Source organism: Danio rerio, chromosome 8 (genome assembly GCF_049306965.1).
Source record: "Danio rerio strain Tuebingen ecotype United States chromosome 8, GRCz12tu, whole genome shotgun sequence".
In the NCBI taxonomy this organism is placed as follows: domain Eukaryota; kingdom Metazoa; phylum Chordata; class Actinopteri; order Cypriniformes; family Danionidae; genus Danio; species Danio rerio.
In genome coordinates this window covers 63,600,582-63,620,716 of record NC_133183.1, presented here as the reverse complement: position 1 = coordinate 63,620,716, position 20,135 = coordinate 63,600,582, and the positions used below count along the sequence as shown (strand labels likewise).

At 35.2% G+C, this 20,135-nt stretch overlaps 1 protein-coding gene across 2 annotated transcripts in view; it reads right to left on the bottom strand.

The window, feature by feature from the left end:
- Positions 1–20,135, bottom strand: part of cacna2d3a (calcium channel, voltage-dependent, alpha 2/delta subunit 3a) — a 104,974-nt gene that overhangs the window by 61,342 nt on the left and 23,497 nt on the right. For both annotated transcript variants that reach the window (XM_009304342.5, XM_021478512.3), the window contains exons 5-10: positions 10,506–10,668; positions 7,080–7,211; positions 4,811–4,871; positions 3,504–3,654; positions 2,921–2,995; positions 145–234 (exon numbers count right to left, since the gene is read on the bottom strand). In XM_009304342.5, the coding sequence (XP_009302617.1) occupies positions 145–234; positions 2,921–2,995; positions 3,504–3,654; positions 4,811–4,871; positions 7,080–7,211; positions 10,506–10,668 (672 nt within the window). The remainder of the gene's footprint in view (positions 1–144; positions 235–2,920; positions 2,996–3,503; positions 3,655–4,810; positions 4,872–7,079; positions 7,212–10,505; positions 10,669–20,135) is intronic.

Here is a 20,135-nt window from a genome sequence, read left to right as displayed (position 1 = left end):
GTGTGTGCATATGCGTGTGTATGTGTGTTTGTGTGTGTGGTTATACGTGTGTATGTATATGTGTGTGTATATGTATGTTTGTGTGTGTGTGTGTGTGTGTGTGTGTGTGTGTGTGTGTGTGTGTGTGTGTGTGTGTGGACTCACATTGCTGAGCAGCTCAAAGGCCTCTGTCAGAGCCACGTCCAGCATGCCGATCCCTTTAGCGAGGAGCTTATCGAGACGCTGGCGGAAATGCTGTGGGGAGAAACACAAACACACACCAATCCTGATGTGGACTTTGCAATAGTTTAATCACATTTATTTTACATTAATTTTTCACTATTTCACCAATCTTCTGATTTAAAATAGTGTTGACTTATTAAATACATTTACAGCACATTATACTAACTGATTTATACATTATATGAACTGATCAACTCTTAAAATACTATAGTGTACTCCAGTGTTTACTACAGTAAACTGTGGTGTGTTGTAGTATTATATACCCTATAGTTGTACAAAACTACAGTGCTGGCTCATTAGTTTATATTACTATATTTGTTGTGTTACCATAGCAACTGTAGAATCACCACAACAGATCAATTACTACAGTTCTGTTACTATAGCAACTGTAGAATCACCACAACAGATCAATTACTACAGTTCTGTTACTATAGCAACCGAAGAATCACCACAACAGATCAATTACTACGGTTCTGTTACTATAGCAACCAAAGAATCACCACAACAGATCAATTACTATAGTTGTGTTACCATAGCAACTGTAGAATCACCACAACAGATCAATTACTATAGTTGTGTTACCATAGCAACTGTAGAATCACCACAACAGATCAATTACTATAGTTGTGTTACCATAGCAACTGTAGAATCACTACAATAGATTAAAATCAAATAGTTCACTATTATATAATTCAAAAACACTACAGTATTTACTATAAATTACTATGGTATATTCTTTTTTGTTATTGTTAATTAATGAAAATACATCACTTCACTAGTAAATGTAATGATAGCATTAATATATGCTGTACAAGATTCATGTCAGAAATTAATGCAAACCTTAGTGTAAAGTGTAACTAAAACAATGCTTTAATTCTGACGTGTGCATTGGCGAATTGCATCATGCATTCCTGGGAAACTTTGATGAAAGTGAATGACAATGAAATAAATAAACACACATCTGACTGTATGGGTTCAGCTTTGGCACACTTGTTTTGAAGCAAACTGTTAGAGAAGCAGCTGAAACACGGGGGATCCGGGAGCTGTTTTTATCCAGACAGTGATTGAACGTGCTGTTGTAGGATGCTCAAAGTCAACAACAGAAATAAACAGTAGTTTTTCTTGTTTCTTACCCGTCTGCATGACCCGGACACTGCCTCTGACAGCCAGCTCTGTGCTGCTCATCCGTCAGCCTTCTGTGTCCTTCTGACTTATTTCTTTGCCTTGCTAGCATATTTGTACTTTAGATATTTAATTTTGCCTCCTGTAATGAGCCTCAAATATCCTATTTTACACCTAAAGTCTGTGTGAAATCAAAAAATTAAATCCAGCCTCTAATGATAAACAATTATTAATTGTGTTTGTTCTAGTTAGACTTAAATAAATCAGTCTGCAGAAACAATTTGATTGACGTTCTATCTTCATACATGTCATCAGAAGGGGAAAGCCCCACCCACTAGTGCACATCTCTCTCTCATTAGCATAGGAATCTGCTTGTTTTGAATCTGCCACTATGCGGACACAGAGATATTTTTAGCTCCGCCCTCTTCTGATAAGAGCACAAACTCATTTGAATTTAAAGCGGCAGTCACCAAAACACCACAATCAGGATCAAAGCTTGATATTTATTTTTAGTTGGAAGTCCCCTACTCAATATTCAGTTTCATTTGGAAGTACATTACCATACTGAAATAAAGCCCCGCCCCCAACTCAATATTCAAATTCAGTTGGAAGTATATCAACATACTGAAATAAAGCCCCGCCCCCTACTCAATATTCAGATTCAGTTGGAAGTATATCAACATACTGAAATAAAGCCCCGCCCCCTAATCAAAATTCAGTTTCAGTTAGAAGTACATTTACATACTGAAATAAACCCCGCCCCTACTCAATATTCAGTTTCAGTTAGAAGTACATTAACATACTGAAATAAAGCCCCGCCCCTACTCAATATTCAGTTTCAGTTAGAAGTACATTAACATACTGAAATAAAGCCCCGCCCCTACTCAATATTCAGGTTCAGTTAGAAGCACATTAACATATTTAAATAAAGCCCCGCCCCCTACTTAATATTCAAATTCAGTTGGAAGTATATCAACATACTGAAATAAAGCCCCGCCCCCTAATCAAAATTCAGTTTCAGTTAGAAGTACATTTACATACTGAAATAAATCCCGCCCCTACTCAATATTCAGTTTCAGTTAGAAGTACATTAACATACTGAAATAAAGCCCCGCCCCTACTCAATATTCAGTTTCAGTTAGAAGTACATTAACATACTGAAATAAAGCCCCGCCCCTACTCAATATTTAGTTTCAGTTAGAAGTACATTAACATACTGAAATAAAGCCCCACTCCTAATCAATATTCAGGTTCAGTTAGAAGCACATTACCATATTTAAATAAAGCCCCGCCCCCTACTTAATATTCAAATTCAGTTGGAAGTATATCAACATACTGAAATAAAGCCCTGCCCCCTACTCAATATTCAGTTTCAGTTAGAAGTACATTAACATACTGAAATAATGCCCCGCCCCCTAATCAATATTCAGTTTCAGTTGGAAGCACATCAGCAAACTATAGAAAACCTCTCAGCAACTTCCAGTTCCCACAGACTGCTATATACTGTTATTTACATTTGCTGAGTTTTGATTGTAATTTACGGTTAATAGATATTTATATTAGTAAACACACTTACATCTTTGTTGGTAATGTCAGCCTGAACTAATGTTCCGTTCAGACACGGCTCCACGTAATGCAGATCCTCGTTGTACTGCAAAACACACAATATATATAGAGTCAAGGTTAAAATTATTCGCCCTCCTGTGAATTTCATGAGAATATTTGTTCTTCTGGAGAAAGTATTTTTGTTTTTAATTGTTTTAAAGCCATTTTAAGCTCAATATTATTCGCCCCTTCAGCAATATTAGTGTTGGATTGTCTCCAGAATAAACCACTGTTATACAAAGACTTGCCTAATTACCCTAACTTTACCCTAATTACCCTAGTGAAGCCTTTACATGTCACTTTAAGCTGAACACTAGTGTCTTGAAGAATATCAAATCTAATATTATTTACTGTCATCATGACAAAGAGAAAATAAATCAGTGATTAGAGATGAGTTATTAAAACTGTAATGTTTAGAAATCTGCTCTCCGTCAAACAGAAATTGGGAAAAACATATAAGGGGGTTAATAATTCTGCCTTCATCTGTGCATCTCACAAAATAAGATCGAGAAAAGTGATAATGCTGCGAGATGCTGATGTTGATGTAAACTCACAGCAATAACGTTGAAGAAGTCGTCGTCTCCGAGTGTGTCCAGTATAGAGGAGACGGTCTGTCTAGCGATGGTGAGCCGTAAACCCTTCATACTGCCGCTCACATCCACCAATATCACCACATCTTTAGGAGACGTAGCGGCCTGGATATACCTGGAAAAACACAGCAGTGTTACCAGAGACAAGACCCAGACAAGAAATGTATGATGTGAAACATTCTCATCATGTTGTCAAAACACAAATCAGTTAAGTTTACCCAATCATTTTACACAAAATTAAGTGGATTGAACATAAAACTATTAAGTTGTCCCCCAAAAAAAACAAAATAAGCAGCAAAAGTGTGTGAGGTAGCTGTTGTGAAGAAAGCCAAGATAACCGTTTCTGTTTCTATACACTCATTTTACATGGGAATTTTATTGTTGATTCATTCATTTATTTTCGGCTGCTTTTCTGGGGCCGGGTCGCGGGGGCAGCAGTCTTTGGAGAGAACCCCAGACTTCCCTCTCCCCAGACACTTCCTCCAGCACACCTGGAACACCTCTCTAGTTAGGCGTACAGGAGGCATCCGAAACAGATGCCCGAGCCACCTCAGCGGACTTCTCTGGATTTGGAGGAGCAGCGGCTCTACTCCGAGCAGGGCCGGAGCAAGCTGAACTGCCGCTCTAGGCAAAGGACGATCACGTCGCCCTCAATCCATAAGTGAAAATGAAAGTGACCGGTTAACAACGTGAAGAGCAGGGGGGTTGAATAAGGACGCGGCTGGTGAATAAGGTGTTGCGGACGCCGCCCTCTCTATTCGGCCACCTAGGTTGCCTCTATTGATGCGCCGGCCCTGACTCAGAGCTCCTCGCAGTTGTCAGAGCTGCTCACCCTATCTAGAATGGTGCACCCTGCCACCCTGTGAAGGAAACTCATTCCGGCTGCTTGTATCCGAGATCTTGTCCTTTCAGTCTTGACCCAAACCTCATGACCGTAGGTGAACGTAGGAAAGTAGATTGATCCTTCTTTACCACAATGGACCGATACATCAGCCGCATTACTGCTGCTGCTGCACAGATCCACCTGTCAATCTCACCTCCATCCTTCCCTCACTCCACAACAAAACCTCAAGATACGTGAACTCCTCCACCTGGGGTAAGGACTTTCCTCTGGAATTTTAATATGGTACAACTAAATAAAACACAAGCAACTCATTTTTAAACATAAATAAAACACAACAAAATGGCTGCAGCGTTCTTATGAGTGAAGAAAGCTGCATTTCTCCTCAGCTGGATGCGAAGAGGATTGAGAAGCAAACAAAATGTCTTACCATTTCCGATTTCGACAGTCAAACTCTAGAACTCCGTGTTCATCAGGCGTCCACTTCATTCCTGTCAAGATACAGAATAGTGTGTGTGTGTGTGTGTGTGTGTGTGTGTGTGTGTGTGTGTGTGTGTGTGTGTGTGTGTGTGTGTGTGTGTGTGTGTGTGTGGAAGGCTTCATTAATAAAAAATGACGTCTCTGCAGAGCAAAAGTGGGTGTTTCTGGATTTGTGGGTGTTTTTTAAGTCATCCAATGAATTGATTCCCTTTACCTGACTCCACCCCTAAACCCAACTGTCATATGATGTTAGCCAATCAGCTAACGCGGTCAAAAAATATTAAATCTACAACTCTCTACTGCTGCCTTTTGTGGCTGATACCTGCACTATTGATGCGGGAAATATACAATACTATTAACTATCATTTATTTTAGTTTGTTTAATCATGATTTCAGTCATATTATAGTATTTTTTATATATCATATATATTTATATTCATTCATTTCCTTTCGGCTTGGTCTCTGATTATCAGGGGTTGTGGAATGAACCGCCAACTATTCCAGCATATTCACACACACACTCAAACACTACGGCCAGTTTAGTTGATCAGTTCCCCAATAGTGCATGTATTTGGACTGTGGTGGAAACCGGAGCACCCGGAGGAAACCCACGCCAACACTGGGAGAACATGCAAACTCCACACAGAAACGTCAACTGACCCAGCCGAGACTCAAACCAGAGACCGTCTTGCTGTGAGGGAACAGAGCTAACCACTGCGCCACCGAGTCTCTGATAAGAAAACTCAAAGAAACTCACTTTGCTTGAGGTGTTTTCAATAAAAAGGGGAAATTTTAATGTAATTAAAATATCTGATGCCAAAACTCTAGCCAGCTTAATGATAAATCATGCAACCAATTCCTCCTCAGAAACACTCAGTGCAGCAGCCTGCAGCGCTTTAAATATAAATGTGTTTCCATGCAGGCTAATTAAAATTGATCAATTGCATAAATGGATTGTAGGCAGCTTTATTAGCAATAATGCATTTAAAAGCTCACCAGCCTCTCTCCAAGCAGTTTCAAGGGGCTTTTTAAGGATATTCACATGGAAAAAAAATTAAAGTATGACAACTGACATTTAAAAAATCAGTCAGGAGAAGCAGGACTGAACCCGGAAACATTTATTCATTTATTTTAATATTATTATTATTATTATTATTATTATTATTATTATTATTATTATTATTATTATATATTTATTATTATTATTATTAATGGTGTTGTTATTATTATTAATATTGCTATTATTATTATTATTATATTTATTATTATTATTATTATCATCATCATTAATATTATTGCTATTACTATTAGTAGTAGTAGTAGTAGTAGTAGTAGTATTGCTATTATTAATAATAATAATAATAATATGATGATTATTATTATTATTATTATTATTATTATTATTTCTATTTTTATTGCTATTTTTATTATTATTATTATTATTATTATTATTATTATTATTGCTATTATTAATAACATTATTATTATTATTATCACTATTTTTATAGCTATTATTATTATTATTAATGCTATTATTAATATTATTATATTTATTATTATTATTTTTTTTATTTTTATTATTGCTATTATTATTATCATTATTACTATTATTATTATTATTATTATTGCTATTATTATTATTATTATTGCTATTATTAGTAACATTATTATTATTATTATTATTATTATTATCACTATTTTTATAGCTATTATTATTATTATTAATGCTTTTATTAATATTATTATATTTATTATTATTATTATTGCTATTATTATTATTATTATTATTATTACTATTATTATTAATATTATTATTATTATTATTATTATTATTATTATTTTAAAGAAAGTTGTATTTCTTTTAGTTTGGCTGGATTTTTTGTTTAAATGTAAAAGCAACTGTAGCAAAAAATTATGGGCCCTGTTAAGAAATTATAATTTTTTGATTGTCTAAACAAGAAGAAAAAAACAAACAAATAAGTCAAACGTTAATCTAAAATAAAATAAAAAGTAGCTGAAATGTAAGATATTAAAATATATTTTCATAGCAATACACAATGTCCAAGTTTTTGAGTAAGCAGCGCTGACCGTCTCATACTTTGTTGATGATTTACTGTATCTCTAATAAAGCACAGTCACAGTCTTTCCCTTTTATAATCATTCAAACACTAAAAATGCTGCATCAGTAATGTGATTGCCTTGACACTATATAAACTCACCTGGATACTGTCTGAAGAAACCTTGAGCGCTGCCAAAATACTGCCATAGGAGAGAAGGGTCTCTTTTAAAGTTGTCCACAAACACTGTGTTGAGAGCCTCTGACCAGTAAACCCCGTTCACGATGTCTGAGTCTGAAACACAAGTTAATTAATAGAGTACATGACAAAATCACTACAGACTTACATGCTGATCTGTGTGTAATCTGTATTTTTCAGACCAGAGATACATATAGATTACTAGTGCTGGGCGATATTACATATACTGTCATATTCTGACAACGATATATATCACGATGTAGAATCACTTCAGTAAATTCAATCAAGTAAACTACAGTGTTTTTGAACCACACATGAAAGAAATTGTTATTAATTAATTTATTAATCTGGTGTGGTGATTCTACAGTTGCTATGGTAACACAACGACTATAGTAACTGATCTGTTTTGGTGATTCTACAGTTGCTATGGTAACACAACAACTATAGTAACTGATCTGTTGTGGTGATTCTACAGTTGCTATAGTAACACAACTATAGTAATTGATCTGTTGTTGTGATTCTACAGTTGCTATGGTAACACAACAACTATAGTAATTGATCTGCTGTAATGATTCAACAGTTGCTATGTTAACACACTAACGATAGTAATTGATCTGTTGTGGTGATTCTACAGTTGCTATGATAACACAACAACTATAGTAACTGATCTGTTGTGGCGATTCTACAGTTGCTATGGTAACACAACAACTATACTAATTCATCTGTTGTGGTGATTCTACAGTTGCTATGGTAACACAACAACTATAGTAATTGATCTGCTTTGATAATTCAACAGTTGCTATGGTAACACATTAGCGATAGTAATTGATCTATTGTGGTGATTCTACAGTTGCTATGGTAACACAACAATAGTAATTTAACTGTTGTGGTGATTCTATAGTTGCTATGGTAACACGACAACTATAGTAATTGATCTACTGTGGTAACTCTACAGTTGCTATGGTAACACAACAACTATAGAATGGTACCTGTTGTGGCGATTCTACAGTTACTATGGTAACACAATGACTACAGTAATACAAAACAAATGAACCAATCCTTTTCTACAACTATAGAGTATATTATACTACAATACACCACAGTTTACTGTAGTAAAAGCTAAAGTATACAACAGCATTTATTACAGTTTATCAGTTCACTATAGTTAACACTGCAGTATGCTGGAGCATTCATCAACAAAGAGTTGTTGATATTATAATATATGCAGCATAACAACACTTTACTATATTATTCATCAACAACGCCGTAAATTACTGTAGTATTTTTCTCATTGAGGGATGAAATGCTGCAGGAACAGAACAAAAACAGAAATACAAACACTCAACAGTATTCATGTGTGCTAGTGGAGCGCTCCATTGATAAGAGTCTTTCATTTTTCTACAATTAAGCATCCGTCTCACCCTGGAGTGCAGATTTGCATATGAAAGAGCCGCTCTTAGCAAACTCTTGCTCAGTGACCAAGCACTGCTTTATTCACAAAATAAAGCAAATAATCCTTAAGTGGAGCAGTGCATTCTGGGATCCACCGGAGAGCCCGTGTGTGCTGGATTGTGTATTCTCCTTCTGCTGATTTCATTTTAACACAGAATGTAGTTTTTCTTTTGAGAATATTTGCTCAAGCAGTTACCGTTGTTTTATTATGCCAGAATAATTGTTACGTGGGACGTTGCAAGCAGAAAGATGTCAAGCTGGATTTGCACTGTAGACTTTAAATATCTTTACTTTTCAGTTATCAGCTATTATACACTCAGTATTGGGTCATTTGTTTATATTACTGTGATTTTGTGTTACCATAGCAACTGTAAAATCACCACAATAGATCAATTATTTTAGACGTTGTGTTACCATAGCAATTGTAGAATCACCACAACAGATTAATTACTATAGTCGTTGTGTTACCATAGCAACTGTAGAATCACCACAACAAATTAATTATTTTAGACGTTGTGTTACCATAGCAACTGTAGTATCACCACAACAGATCAATTACTATAGTCATTGTTACCGTAGCAACTGTAGTATCACCACAACAGATCAATTACTATAGTCATTGTTACCATAGCAACTGTAGTATCACCACAACAGATCAATTACTATAGTCATTGTTACCGTAGCAACTGTAGAATCACCACAACAGATCAATTACTATAGTCATTGTTACCGTAGCAACTGTAGTATCACCACAACAGATCAATTACTATAGTTGTTGTGTTAACGTAGCAACTGTAGAATCACCACAACAGATCAATTACTATAGTCGTTGTGTTACCATAGCAACTGTAGAATCACCACAACAAATTAATTATTTTAGATGTTTTGTTACCATAGCAACTGTAGTATCACCACAACAGATCAATTACTATAGTCATTGTTACCGTAGCAACTGTAGTATCACCACAACAGATCAATTACTATAGTCGTTGTGTTACCATAGCAACTGTAGAATTACCACAACAGATCAATTACTATAGTTGTTGTGTTACCATAGCAACTGTAGAATCACCACAACAGATCAATTACTATAGTCGTTGTGTTACCATAGCAACTGTAGAATCACCACAACAAATTAATTATTTTAGACGTTGTGTTACCATAGCAACTGTAGAATCACCACAACAGATCAATTACTATAGTCGTTGTGTTACCATACCAACTGTAGAATCACCACAACAAATTAATTATTTTAGACGTTGTGTTACCATAGTAACTGTAGAATCACCACAACAGATCAATTACTATAGTCGTTGTGTTACCATACCAACTGTAGAATCACCACAACAAATTAATTATTTTAGACGTTTTGTTACCATAGCAACTGTAGTATCACCACAACAGATCAATTACTATAGTCATTGTTACCGAAGCAACTGTAGAATCACCACAACAGATCAATTACTATAGTCGTTGTGTTACCATAGCAACTGTAGAATCACCACAACAGATCAATTACCATAGTTGATGAGTTACCATAGCAACTGTAGAATCCCTGCAACAGATCAATTACTATAGTTGTTGTTACCATAGCAACTGCAGAATCACCACAACAGATCAATTACTATAGTTGTTGTTACCATAGCAACTGTAGAATCACCACAACAGATTAAATACTATAGTCGTTGTGTTACCATAGCAACTGAAGAATCACCACAACAGATTAAGTACTATAGTCGTTGTGTTACCATAGCAACTGCAGAAGTATAATAGAAGATTGATTACGTACTTTACCTTTAAGTACTTTACTATAGTGTGGTTTAAAACACTACATTATTTACTGTAAATGACTATAATAGCTAGTTGCATGTCTGAGACCCTTTTGGCTGAGCATCCTCTTAATGTAGTATAGTAAGGTGTCTGCAGTGCGGATCATACCTTTGTTGTACATGTTAGTTGGCACCTGGACGACACTGAGGCTGAGGTTTACTGACAGATTATTGAAATGTTCGTTCGGCTGAAGGATGAATTCTCCACCCAGCTCCACGCTGCGGCCCTCCTCGTCCAACTCATTGATCAACACTGCATTAAAATACTCGTACTGTCAGCAAAAAAGAAAGAGAGAAACGCAGGGTAAGAGTAAAAATGCTGCATTGTGTCAACCAAATGTTGGGTTAATTGTTTTCATGAAAGGGCACCTAGCTTATTCAGTTCCCCTATAGCGCATGTGTTTGGACTGTGGGGGAAACCGGAGCACCCGGAGGAAACCCACACCAACACCAGAGAACATGCAAACTCCACACGGAAACACCAACTGACCCAGCCGGGACTCGAACCAGCGAGCTTCTTGCTTTAAGTGACCATTCCGCCAGTACAGTACAGTATCAATGTGATTTTAACATCAAAGTAGTAGAGATATGAAACACTGTGAGCTATCCTCACGAAGATTTACCATGGTTTTACTGTAGTAACCATTGTTAATACATGGTCACTGTGTGATAGTAAGACCATGGTAAATTCTGGTAAAGGTACAGTAGACATGAAAACAACTCTCCTGAAATCCTCCCAGAACGCTCTCCAGCATTACAGATAAGGGCTGGAGGAGAAATGACAAACATTTGGGGAATAAGGGGACAGAATGTGCTCTCTCGGGTTACACAGACAGAAGAGCAGCGAAATTTGAGAAACGCCAGCGCTATCTGAACACCAGAGGACACGTGCAGTGCTTTACTGAGAAAAGACTTTCAAAACTACCCCAAACACACACACACACACACACACACACACATGCACTGACAATAACAGTTAAATGCATGATAAATACTGCTGATTCACCTGCGTTTACACATTCATAAACACATAGGTACAGTTGGTCTGGCGCACACACACACACACACACACACAACCCTTTTGCCCTTCTCCACTGTCCCTGTTCATATTTTTAGCACTGCAGTGTACTGGAGGAGCTATTAATAAATCATTCAGGAGTATTATATTTACAGCGGTGCTGTCATCTGCTCACTGTACTCTCTTTCAGCACTGCTCTATCATCACTACTCAAGCTAACAATAAACTTTTGTGCATATTATGATGCACAGATGCTAAAGTATGTGAAAGCATGAACAATTTTTGAACGTAAACAACTGTCTTCATATTTAGATACATGGATAGAAATATTGGGTAGTTTTTTTTTTTTTAAATAATGATCCTTTAGTTAATGTGTTTGCTAAATTTGCAAAAATGTACAAAGCGCACTCAAGTGGATTAGTGACCTGAAACGTACAACAAAACGTTTCCGAATTAAGGTCTTTTAGATTTGCTAAAAACGTAGATGGCGCCCTCTAGTGTTTTTGTCATCTGAAACGTACAACAAAACGTACCCAAAATAACATATTTTAGATTCGCTAAAAAAGTAGACAGCGCACTCTAGTGGATTTGTGACCTGAAACGTACAACAAAACGTTTCCGAATTAAGGTCTTTTAGATTTGCTAAAAACGTAGATGGCGCCCTCTAGTGTTTTTGTCATCTGAAACGTACAACAAAACGTACCCAAAATAACATATTTTAGATTCGCTAAAAAAGTAGACAGCGCACTCTAGTGGATTTGTGACCTGAAATGTACAACAAAACGTTTCCGAATTAAGGTCTTTTAGATTTGCTAAAAACGTAGATGGCGCCCTCTAGTGCTTTTGTCATCTGAAACATACAACAAAATGTACCCAAAGTAACATATTTCAGATTCGCTAAAAAAATAGACAGCGCACTCTAGTGGATTTGTGATCTGAAACGTACAACAAAACATTTCCGAATTAACGTATTTTAGATTTGCTAAAAACGTAGACGGCGCCCTCTAGTGGATTTGTCACCTGAAACGTAAAGCAAAACGTACCCAAAGTAACACATTTCAGATTTAAATAAAAGTAGACCGCGCCGTCGAATGGATTTGTCATAAGTACAACAAAACTTATCCTTAGTAACGTATTTCATATTGGCTTAAACAGTATTTGTCAACAGATTTGTCATCTGAAAGGTAAAACAAATTGTATACTAAGTTAAGTATATCAGACTCGCTAAAAATGTAAACAGCTCCCTCTAGTGGACCTGTCATCTGAAACATAAAACGAAATGTACATTAAGTAACACATTTCAGCTTCGCAAAAAGGTAGACAGCATCTTCTAGTGGATTTGTCATCTGAAACTTACAATGAAACGTATCCCAAGTAACGTATTTCAGATACACAAAATAGCAAACAGCGCCCTCTAGTCTATTTGTCATCTGAAACGTACAACAAAACATACCCACAGTAACGTATTTCAGATCGCTTAAAATGTAGACGGCTCCCTCTAGTTGATGTCATCTGAAACATACAATGAAACGTACCCTAAGTGACATATTTCAGATGCATAAAAATGTCAACAGCGCCCTCTACTGGATTTGTCATATGAAACGTACAATAAAATGCACCCAAAGTAACGTATTACAGATTTTAAAAAATGCAAACAGTGCCCTCTAGTGGATTTGTCATTTGTGAAGTACAACGAAACACACACAAAGTAACATATTTCAGATTTGCTAAAAATTTAGATATTTAGATAGCGCCCTCTAGTGAATTTGTCATCAGAAACATACAATGAAACGTACCCTAAGTAACGTATTTCAGATTTGCAAAAAATATTGACAGCGCCCTCTGGTGGATTTGTCATCTGAAACGTACATCAAAACATATCCCAAGCAATGTATTTCGGATTCACAAATAGTAGACAGTGCCCTCTAGTGGATTTGTCATCAGAAACATACAACAAAATGAACCCGGAGCAACATGTTTTATGTTTTGATAAAATATAGGCTAAGGCACATTTCTTCAATGAGTCTGGGTGGGAATAAAGTGTGTGATGTTTGTAAAGTGACTGTGCCGCAGAGAAGAATATGCTGACAGCCTCAGGAAAATGAGTCAGCAGTCTGAGACAAGCCATTCAGCAGAATCCTCACTTTAAACAGGTGAAAACTCTGACAATAGACATTTATGTGGCCCTGATGTCCAGAAGTCACCATAACCCTGAACTGTTTTGTGTTTAAATATCCGATGAGAGGAAATCTTTCTAATGCTGTCTGTTCTCTAAGCATCCCTTACAAAAAAAGACGCTTATTCTACTGTGCTATCACTATCCTTTTCCTTAACAAAAACAATAAATAAAACGAGTCTACTCGAGTCAACTAAATGAGTCTACTTTTTATGTACTCAGGGTCAGACTTAAGATTGCACTTAAGTATGAACTAAACTGGACGTAGTGTGTGTGAATAAGTGTGTGTGGGTGTTTCCCAGTACTGGGTTGCAGCTGGAAGGGCATTCACTGTGTAAAACATATGCAGTAATAGTTGGTGGTTCATTCCGCTGTGGCGACCCCTGATGAATAAAGGGGCAAATGAATGAATGAATGAATGAATGAATGAATGTCTATATTTGACCTAACATTGTTCTAAAACAACCCAGTGTTTTTTTTTTAAGTGTACTGTATATTTTAGTATACTTACTACATTAAGTGTACTTAACATATATACATAAACAATGCTTAAGTGTGGGCGGGGCTAGCCTTTTTCTATTGGGAATTGATAAGATGGTCGTAGTTTGCTATTGGTGGATCTCATGTGATTGACAGGTTAATCCCGCCCTTCACATCATTAAACACCAATCATAGAAGAGATGCTGACGATGACCAAGAGGAAGTTATTTTGATTTAAGATTACAAGACACAGGCGGCACCTTGGCTCGGTGGATAGCACTGTGGCCTAACAGCAATAAGGTCACTGGTTTGAGTCTCAGCTGGGTCAGTTGGTGTTTCTGTGTGGAGTTTGCATGTTCTCCCCGTGTTGGCGTGGGTTTCCTCCGGGTGCTCCAGTTTCAGTCCAAACAAATGCGCTATAGAAGAATTGATCAACTAAACTGGCCATAGTGTATGAGTGTGTGTGTGAATGAGTGCGTATGGGTGTTTCCCAGTACTGGGTTACAGCTGAAAGGACATCCGCAGTGTAAAACATATGCAGGAATAGTTTGTGGTTCATTGTGCTGTGGTGAGCCCTGATAAATGAGGGACTAAGCTGATCGAAAATTAATAAACTACAAGACACGTGATTATAAATGACTGCAATTTAATTTAACATTATGTCCATCTAGAACTGAAAGTTGACTATTAGATTCTGCAAATCTCGGTTTCCACCAAATGAAATTCAGCGGTACAGTTTCAGCAGAGCACATTCGACAAAACTATCCCTGTAAGGCATTTATAGGTGCTTTAAGAAATTTAAAAGATGAATTCATCATGCGTCAAACACATCCTCCATCCTGCACAATTACAGCAATGAGATTTCACGGGTGTCGTAAATGTCACACAGCAGCAGAGATGTGAGGCAAAGAGCCGCTTACGTGCTGAATTTCCTCTGCTGTGTTTAATCTGCGTGATGTTTGATGGCACGTGGACACCAGATTCTCTGCTGACACACTTCAGACCTTCAGCTGTATTCTCGCTTTTTCGTTTCTGCAATACTAGGCCACATGTCAGTACGTGATTTGCCTCCTGTTCATCTGTGATCTTGGGTATTATGATGTTCACCTGTGCCTTGTTTGGTTTCTCGTTGAGCATATATAAACAGCTTTCCAGCACAATAAATTGTTTGATCATGTCAATTTAAAATTTAGTTTTGTGTCTCTGCATTTACAATGCATTCATTCATTCATTCATTCATTCATTCATTCATTCATTCATTCATTCATTCATTGTCACTCATACATTCATTCATTCATTTTCATTCATTCATTCAGTCATTTTCATTCATTGTCACTCATACATTCATTCATTCATTTTCATTAATTCATTTTCATTCATTCATTCAGTCATTTTCATTCATTGTTATTCATTCATTTTCATTAATTAATTAATTAATTAATTAATTCATTCATTCATTCTTATTCATTCATTTGTATTTATTCATTTATTTTCATTCATTCATTCATTCATTCTTATTCATTCATTTGTATTTATTCATTTATTTTCATTCATTCATTCATTCATTCATTCATTCATTCATTCATTCATTTTTATTCCTTAATTTAATTTAATTAATATGTGTACTATGCCTTTAGTACCTCCGTTTATTGTTGGATGGCACTGGTGGGTGGTTGGTAGGGGGAATGCATGTTTATTTTTTTGTTTAATAAATATTACATATTGTAACCATTTCCCCTATAGCCCTATAGTGTGGACTTTGGGGAAACCGCAGCACCTGGAGTAAACCCACGCCAACATGGAGAGAACTTGCAATCTCCACACAGACACACCAACTGACCCAGCCAGGACTTGAACCTTCCTGCTGCTGTGAGGCCACAGGGCTAACCACTGAGCCACTGACTCACCTGCTAAGTTAATTTGATTTAACAAAAGATTTTAGGGCAGCAAGAACTCTAAAAATGTTAGATAAATAATTAAATATTCTCCCCCTCGTCCATCAATATTTATGCTGGAGAAGTTTGTGAGTCAAGCGTTCCTCCTGCTGGGGATTTTCTCTGCTCCTGGCAGGGCCAGGCTTAATTCTGTTCCTCCATCCTGCACAATTACAGAAAGGAGATTTCCATGGGCGTAGTGAATGTCATCCGGCAGCAGAGATGATGTGCAGCTTATGTGCTGAGTTTCCTCTGCTGTGTTTAATCTGCATTACTTCTGCTGGCAGGTGAAGACTGAGGAAGACTATTCATGAACATCTCTCTACACGTTTATTACTCCTATAGTAAAAGTGACCCTTAAAAAGCTATTAAGATTTTACAGTAGCACTTTCTGTGATGCTCACACTCATGATGAATTACTAACATAAACAGTACATAAACATCCAAAATGATCAGTAATTTGTTCATTCATTCAGTCATTCATTCATTCATTCATTCATACATTTATTCAATTTTATTCATCCATTCATTCATTTCATTATTTTTATTCATTCATTCATTCATTTCATTATTTTATTCATTCATTCATTTATTCATTCAGTCATTAATTTTCATTCATTCATTTACATTAATTTCATTATATTTATTCATTCATTCATTTTCATTCATTTTCATTCATTCATTTCATTATTTTTATTCATTCATTCATTTTCATTCATATTTTTTCATTCATTCATTCATTCATTCATTCAATTACTTTTATTCATTCATTCATTTTCAATCATTAATTTCATTATTTTTATTCATTCATTCATTCATTTTAATTCATATTATTTTTTTTCATTCATGCATTCATTCATTCATTCATTTTCATTCAATCATTCATTCATTTAATTATTTTTATTCATTCATTCATTTATTCATTTAGTGATTCATTTTCATTCAATTCATTATATTTATTCATTCATTTTCATTAATTTCAATATTTTAATTCATTTATTCATTCATATTATTATTTTCATTCATTCATTCATTCATTCATTCCATTATTTTTATTCATTCATTCATTTATTCATTCAGTCAGTCATTCATTTTCATTCATTCATTTTCAATCATTCATTCATTCATTCATTCATTTCATTATGTTTATTCATTCATTCATGTATTTTAGACATTCATTCCTTTTTTATTCGTTCAATAATTTTCATTCAATCATTTTAATTAATTAATTCATTTTCATTTATTCATTTTATACATTCATTCCTTTTTGTTCGTTCATTGATTTTCATTCATTGATTTTCATTCATTGATTTTCATTCATTGATTTTCATTTATTCATATTCATTCATTCATTTTCACTCCTTCATTCATTCATTTTCATCCATTCATTTATATTCATTTATTTATATTTATTTATTCATTTTTATTCATTTATTCATTTTAATCATTCATTCATTTACATTAATTTCATTATATTTATTCATTCATTCATTTTCATTTATTCATTTTCATTCATTCATTTCATTATTTTTATTCATTCATTCATTTACTGAATGAATGCAGACTCCACACAGAAAGGCCAACCGACCCAGCCAAGGCTCAAACCAGCGACCTTCTTGCTGTGAGGCGACAGTTACCCAATCACCCACCGCGTCGCCATTCTGAATATAGGTAATTAAAAATAACTTGTTATTAATGATCATTAATTTTCATAAACTGAGCTCATTTCGCTACACTGTTCATTAACAGATATGTTAGGAAACTGCAGGTCACGCTGAGCCTCACTGAAGAGTTGCTGGGTAACATATAGAGCCCATGCGTTGGACTCTGCGCAGTCACATGCGTATAATCAGCTCTCTGCTCTCTGTCATTTTCCTGCATGGTTATTTCCATGAGGATTGGCGGAGCGGCGCATCAGACAGCGAGCGCTCTGGAACAGATTATGAAGCCGAGGAAGCGCTCTCTGCTACGAGCAGATAAGAAGACGCCGCTGCCAGCCAGAAACTCAACAAACAGCCAAAACCAGGAGAGCGTCTCGGAGGACCATCCAGCCCTCAGCAGCCTTCAGTCTTCATTTATTTATTTCTTGCCTCTAATGTTTGACTTCATATCATCACTACAGGCCGAATCAGAGCAGGGACGCTTCATAATCTGGGCTCCTATATAAGCCGTAAAATAAATATATACAGCTGAAGTCAGAATTATTCGCCCTCCTGTGAATTTCCTTGTCAATTATTTCCCAAATGATGTTGAACAGATTCAAGAAATTTTCACAGTGTTTCCTCTGTGTTCTTCTAGAAAAAGTCTTATTTGTTTTATTTGGGCTAGAATAAAAGCAGTTTTTAAATAGTTTTAAAGCCATTTTAAGGTCAATATTATTCGCCCCTTCTGCAATATTAGTGTTGGATTGTCTCCAGAACAAACCACTGTTATACAATGACTTGCCTAATTACCCTAACTTTACCCTAATTAAGCCTTTAAATGTCACTACACAGAATAAGTCTGAACATCCAGGACTCTAGCTGGAGCTCAGGAATGAATCTGTGAATGCCCTCAGACACTGAAGCCGATCAAACATCTCAGGAGAAACATGTTCATAATAATGTTCGTCCACTGAGTCCCCAAACCTGACAGAGCTTGAGAGGATCTGGAGGAGAGCAGCAGAAAATCCTCAAATCCGGATGTGCAAAGCTGGTCTCTTCATACCTGAACAGACTTGAGGCTGATTACTGACAAAGAAGCTTCAAATGTTCTGGTTTCACATGTACAGTAATGCTTTTTAATGGCCAACTTTTATGACAAAAATGAAGCATTGAGTAGGTAAAAAATATAGAGCATGGTAAAGTATTTGGTAACACTTAAGTGTAACACATTCTTGTTAATTAATTGCAGTGTTATTAAATAAATACAGTGTTATTACTGCAGTGTTATTAATAAATACAGTGTTATTAAATAAATGCAGTGTTGTTAAATAAATAAATGCAGTCTTATTAATGCAGTGTTATTAAATAAATGCAGTGTTATTAATGCAGTGTTATTTAATAAATGCAGTGTTATTAATGCAGTGTTAATAAATAAATGCAGTGTTATTAATGCAGTGTTATTTAATAAATGCAGTGTTATTAATGCAGTGTTAATAAATAAATGCAGTGTTATTAAGGCAGTGTTAATAAATAAATGCAGTGTTATTAATGCAGTGTTATTAAATAAATGCAGTGTTATTAATGCAGTGTTATTAAATAAATGCAGTGTTATTAAGGCAGTGTTAATAAATAAATGCAGTGTTATTAAGGCAGTGTTAATAAATAAATGCAGTGTTATTAAATAAATGCAGTGTTATTAAGGCAGTGTTAATAAATAAATGCAGTGTTATTAAGGCAGTGTTAATAAATAAATGCAGTGTTATTAATGCATTGTTATTAAATAAATGCAGTGTTATTAAGGCAGTGTTAATAAATAAATGCAGTGTTATTAATGCAGTGTTAATAAATAAATGCAGTGTTATTAATGCAGTGTTATTAAATAAATGCAGTGTTATTAAGGCAGTATTAATAAATAAATGCAGTGTTATTAAATAAATGCAGTGTTATTAATGCAGTGTTATTAAATAAATGCAGTGTTATTAAGGCAGTGTTAATAAATAAATGCAGTGTTATTAAGGCAGTGTTAATAAATAAATGCAGTGTTTATAAATAAATGCAGTGTTATTAAATAAATGCAGTGTTACTAATGCAGTGTTAATAAATAAATGCAGTGTTATTAAGGCAGTGTTAATAAATAAATGCAGTGTTATTAAATAAATGCAGTGTTTATAAATAAATGCAGTGTTAATAAATAAATGCAGTGTTAATAAATAAATGCAGTGTTATTAATGCTGTGTTAATAAATAAATGCAGTGTTATTAATGCAGTGTTATTAAATAAATGCAGTGTTATTAAATAAATGCAGTGTTTATAAATAAATGCAGTGTTATTAAATAAATGCAGTGTTTATAAATAAATGCAGTGTTAATAAATAAATGCAGTGTTTATAAATAAATGCAGTGTTAATAAATAAATGCAGTGTTATTAATGCTGTGTTAATAAATAAATGCAGTGTTATTAATGCAGTGTTATTAAATAAATGCAGTGT